Source organism: Trichechus manatus, unplaced genomic scaffold, assembly GCF_000243295.1.
Source record: "Trichechus manatus latirostris isolate Lorelei unplaced genomic scaffold, TriManLat1.0 scaffold00072, whole genome shotgun sequence".
Lineage (NCBI taxonomy): Eukaryota > Metazoa > Chordata > Mammalia > Sirenia > Trichechidae > Trichechus > Trichechus manatus.
The window spans coordinates 444,574-450,163 of record NW_004444008.1 but is presented as its reverse complement, the minus strand read 5'-3'; the positions used below and the strand labels follow the sequence as shown (position 1 = coordinate 450,163).

The 5,590-nt window shown below is 55.0% G+C and overlaps 1 protein-coding gene across 3 annotated transcripts in view; it reads right to left on the bottom strand.

Annotated features, from left to right (window-relative positions):
- Positions 1–4,814: 4,814 nt before the first annotated feature.
- EXOC3 (exocyst complex component 3) overlaps positions 4,815–5,590 on the bottom strand; it is a 38,308-nt gene continuing 37,532 nt past the window's right edge. For 2 of the 3 annotated variants that reach the window (XM_023734813.1, XM_023734814.1), the window contains exon 13: positions 5,213–5,384. In XM_023734813.1, coding sequence (XP_023590581.1) covers positions 5,213–5,384 — 172 coding nt within the window. Of the gene's footprint in view, positions 5,385–5,590 lie in introns of all 3 variants that reach the window. The other variant, XM_004380265.3, reaches the window with a different exon arrangement.

Sequence of the window (5,590 nt, the reverse complement as noted above, 5' to 3'; positions counted from 1 at the left end):
CACAGCCGGCGCTCGTTCCAGCGGCCGCGCACTCGCCGCCGCCCCGCGCTGCTCAAGCTGGCATCTCTGCAGCCGACATGCCACGCGCCGCCGCACTCGCTGGAGCAGGAGGAGACGCCGCTGTGAGGGCGCGGAGGAGCGCGTGGGGCCGTGACCGCCGCAGGGGCGGGGCGTATCTGCGCTCCCCGGAAAGGGGTCGCACCCAGGGACGGGGTGCACCCTCTCGGACCGATGTGCCCAGGGACGAGGGTGCGGCCCGGCGACCGTGGTGCGCCCGGGGATGGGGACTCATCGGACCCAGAAGGGGAGGTCCCGGCCCCTACCCCGCTTGAGCCCTGTCGGGTGTGACAGCTCTGGGCTACAGGCGCCGCTCCGCCCCAGAGGACCAGTGTCCCGGACTTGGAGGTGGCCTGGCCGGGTGGAGCGCGCCGGCACGACTCCAGAGGACAGAGAATCATCGGTGGGTGGCGGTCGGCAAGTGGCGGCGAATTTCACAAGCAACGCGTGTTTAACACCAAAAGAACCGGCTCGGCGGGCGTCTTTGAGCCTCAGCGCAAGGAGGAGCCGGACACTGCCCACGAAGCCGCTGTTTCCCGAACACGTGCAGGGAGGTGGACACCTGGGGCTCAGACCCTGCAGGTGGGCTGTTGGCTGAGACCCCTGGGCCTGTCCCCAAGCCGCCGTAGGCCAGCCGTCGCCCCCATCCACCCCCAAGTCTCAGGGACGTGGCCTCGGACAAGAGCCGCTCGGCGCATGGAGCGCAGGGCTCTGTCCTGGCCGTTCTGGGGGAGGAGGCGCTTATCCCATCGGGCTCTGAGAGCCTCGGTGGGCCATTCGCGTGCAAGCCACCTACCCGCCCACCGTGGGGTTTTTACTACGAGGACATAGTACATGACTGAGGGACGGTGGGTGCAAGGACACTCCTGTAAGCTTTTGGAAAGCAAACCAGACTCTCTGCTCTTTGCTCAGGAAAATGAAATTACTTATTTTGTTTTATGATCAATTTCTGACACTTTAGGTTCTCAAAGCAGTCCTAGGTGAGGAGTTACTAAGTTTGTACTGTTTTAGTATTGCACATGGAGTCCTTGACTGAAAAGTCTACAATTTCCTGTTCATAACTTTATTGTTAAAGGAAAAAGAAAAAAGGAAAACGTCACTGTGGAGTTTACCAACACAGAACCCTCTATGATTTCTGGCATTATCACTGACAGAAGATGATTCATTCAAGAAATCCAGCATTTGTTTTTTGAATCATTTGCTGGAGCCCTGGTGGCACAGTGCTTAAGAACTTGGCTGCTAACTAAAAGGTTGGCAGTTCGAATCCAGCAGCCACTGCCTGGAAACCCTGTGGGGCAGTTCTACTCTGTCCTGTAGGGTCACTGACTCGGAACCGACTTGACGGCAACGGGTTTGGTAAAGTCTGGTCTTTGGTAGTTGTTCTCTACATCTTGTAACCATTTTAATTAACTCTCTGAGCACAAAATCCAGCCGTTATCTATGCAAAAAACCTGCCAATTAGTGACCCCAACAGACAACTCCAAGGCCAGCCCTGCCCAATGAGCTACATTGATCAACTGTATCTTTAGGAAAATATATGCTTTGCCTACTCACTGCAAAGAACGATTTGTCCAGAACAGGGCTGAGCCCTGGCCAGAGGGGTCCGGGTTCCCCAGGGCACCATCCAGTCACCACATCTGCTCTGCAGTGGTCTCGGTGGCCAGGAGTGAAACCGCCTTCCCGAGTGCCTCTCGGGTGCCCAGAGCAGAGCGAGAGCCAGCCTGGCATTCCCAGCTGCCCTACTGAGGGCCCTGTCGCGTGGCCTACCTGCTGCACTGCGTGCGGGCGGCCAATTCAGGGAAAATGGCCTGGGGCAGGTCCAGAGATGGCAAACCAGCAGAGACTGGAAAGGGCAGCTGCCACGTGTTACACTGTCTCACAAATATTCCCTTGGCTGGTTCGACTTCAGGCACGATTTTAAGGGGTTTTCTGTGTTAGTGTGAACTGCGCAGGTTAAGCACATCCACAGTGGAACAAAAGTCTTAGACTAGGAAGCCTCACTTCACAGATGACGTGAGTCCCTTCCCTACATTTCACATGTGTAAGGGATGATTCAGCATGTTCCAGCCTATCTGCACAGTGTTGCAAATCCTAGTACTGTAGATACTTTCAGCAATGAGAATGCTCACTGTTTTTGTCATTGTTGTGAAATAGAGTGTCAACAGTCACATGAATGTATTTCCTTAGGAAAACTGTTGTAAAATTTTTACTTGGAAAGTATTCCTATTTATTTAATACTGAACTCTGGCCTACTTTGTGGTACTCTATGAAGTGCACTCGTTTGAGAAATCTCTGTTTCTCACCTCCACATTTTCCCGAAGATAGTTTTGTTACCGTGTTCAGCATACTGTGTACCCCTGACCTGCTGTGAAGAGATCTCACTGACACTGGAATTGGAATGTAAGTTATGAGTGCTGACACATCGTGTACATTTCTTGTGAATCAATCTTAGTCATCCCGTAGTTCTAATCACAAAACGATGTGCCTTAAAACGCCCCTCCTGATGTGCTGTTGGCAGGGTCTGGGTAGGGAGGGCCCCCTTCACCAGATCTCTGCATCAATTTCTTGATTGATTCTATTAAAAATGTTTTCAAGGCATTTTTGGACGCAGACTTTGTAAATGATTTGAGAAATTACACGAAGGGGAATTCAGAGCAGCCTCACATAGACAAGCCATTGCTCTGACATTAATTTATTGACACCAAGGTGTGTCTGTCTCCACGCCATCTCCTCTGGCCAGTGGGAGGAACCTGTTTGACTAGCGGCTGTGCAGCATTTCCCGGGTGCTGGGGAACGGCCAGGGGTAAAACTGAGGCACCAACACCCATCAACAATCACCCAGACAGGTCACACACAAAGAGGGGAGGGGAGGGCAGTGGCTGGGACCCAGGCATCGGGCACAGCGCCCACCCCTGGCCCAGGCCCAGGTGGGAGGGTGAGCACCTGACGCACCAAAAAGCCTGAGTGGGCTGGATGCTGGGGACAGGGGGCCCACAGAGCCCAAGTGGGCAAGGAACAGCCTTGGTTCCGAGACTCTCGGGGGCTTTGAAGGGCTCTGAGCGGGTACATGAGGGAGTCTGCGTTTCCACAAGGTTCTTCTGGTACAAAGTGGAGAAGGGAAAGGAGGGTCAGTGAGCCTGGGAGGCCAGAGATGAAGCTGGTGGGTGAGGCAGAAACATGGGTGGGCCGAAAGGAAGAAAGGTATGGGCGTGTGCCAAGCGCACCTGGCACAGGCCGCTTCCTCACCTGGGCCCAGGAGTCGGGCAGGGCTGGACACAGGCTTCCCCGCCCCTCAGCCCTTGCCACAGCCGTTCATGAGCTCCAGTGGGCAGGGAGGCACACTTGCAGTGTAACAGTGAAGTGCTTTTAAATGTTTGACATAAAACCAGCACATGAGGGCAGGGAGTCTAGATACTGCTTTTCAGGAGTCTAACTGGTAAGCTGACAGGCCATTGTCAAGCTGCTATAAAGTCTCAGATGGTGGAAGAGGGGTGTGTCCAAGCCCCCTTCTGGGCGCCCACACCCACCCTTTGGGAAGAGACCCTCCCTTCTTCCTCCCCCCTCCCTGGGCTGGGGGAGGGAAATAGTGGCAGACGCCCCCAAAGCCTCGTCAGTCAGGCACACGAGGTTCAGGGGCCCCTGCTCCCCATTTCCTGGGACTCTCACTGAATAAAGTCCAGAATCAAGGAAATTTCCTAACTTGAAAGATTGCCTTTCACCTGAATCATGGGGTATTTTTACAGACGAAGAGCCAAGGCTTAGGGAGGAAGCAGCCCACTGGTCCCCCTCAACGCCCAAGAGATGTACCTGCCTCCTTGTCTCCACCTGTAAACCCCTTTCCCCAGCAGCACTCTGCAGCCAGACACTGCTCCTCACGGGGACTCGCCTGCCCACCGACCGCCACCCCGGGATACCCTGGCCAAGGCCCCACCTCCCAAACCAAGCATGTCTGTCTGCAGGAAAGTGCTGACTCTGGCTTCAGCCTTAGCGTCTCCCCCCTCGCCCCTCCTCCCACACCTTCCCCCTCAGGCTGGTAGGTTTAGGGAACCCCTGAAACAAGGAAGGATGGAGAGAAGATACCCGATCTACAGGCGGGTAGCCTGGGGCGAAGGGACAGGGCAAGTGCTTTTTTCTCTGCCAAGCCAAGAGCACTGACATCTGCCCATCTGATGTGATGACGACAGCGTGAGACAAGGCCGGGGGGAAACATGGGGTTTGTTTTTATTGTGGGCGTAGTTTTTAAATAAAGTTGGTTTGAAATTAAAGGATAACGAGTCAATGATGGCAGCACTGAGAGCAGACACTGCAGAGAGATGCTATGTCGTGGAAACGGAAGTTAGGGGGTTACGCATCATTGAGTGAGATTTATACATCTGAAAATACACGACACCAAATAAGTATTAATTTTTCACATGTGCTTTTCCAAATTCATGCTCATAACACTGACCATCTACCTGTTACGGTTTACCTGCTGGCACCCACCAGGGCAGATGTCCACCCTCTGCGGGACATGACATCCTGAGGGCAGAATCATACTGGGTGTCAGGGGCAGGGGGAGGGGGTGGGGCTGAGGGAGCACACAGCACATGAGCTCCTAGGTAAGGAACTTGGAGGTCAGAAACCCGCCCCCCTGCCCCCCACCGAGCCCCGCAGTGCAATCACACCCAAACCCCCCGGGACCTGCGCACTGGACAGTGTCCAGAGGCCTCTCGTCAGGGCCTAGCTGCATCCAACCCAGGAGCAGCTTCTGGGCCTGCCAGAGCATCAGGGGTAAGAACAGTAACTGCTGGAGCGAAGAAATGCAGGGCCTTCAGGCTCTTTAATTAAGCAGCACACATTCACACCTTGCAGCGCACGACGCAGCCGGAGCCGAGCGCAGGCCATGCTGGCTGAGCACCCCCTGCAACAACCAACCACAAGAGGCACCTTAACGTCAGAACCCTGCTGCCCAAAGTCCCCAGCTGTCAGAACACCTGGTTCTTCAAAAGCCGTGTTCGAATGCAGCCTTTATAATAACATTTTAGCACCTGAAGAGACAGGTGCTCACACCTGGACAGACCAGGAGCAAGTCCTCGAAGGCCACGTTGCTGACACACGTTCCTGATGGCAGGGGTGGAATGTCACCCAAGTATCTACACCCAGCCGGAGTTGACGACTACTTAAGGAGCTTGGTCACATTCAGACTTGGCACGATGATCTCCTTGAAGAGGGGCACATAGTTGGGGTTTGTCTGTGCTGGGCCCTGCTCCAGCGTCTCGATGATGGTCTGCTTCATGTCCCGGTTGGCATCCCCCCTCATGGCCAGCAGCGCACTGATGTGCTCATCCCTGGGGTGGAGGCAAGATATAAACATGCAGATGGGGCACCCACAGGTGAGCCTGACGTCCATCCTGTGAACACTGATGGAGCTGCCCCTCTTCTGACCACGCAGCTGAACCGAGCCAGAGTGACCACTGACACCCCAACCACCATGCCCTTGACCATTCACACCATGACCACCATTACCCTGTGACCATTCACTCCCCAACCACCA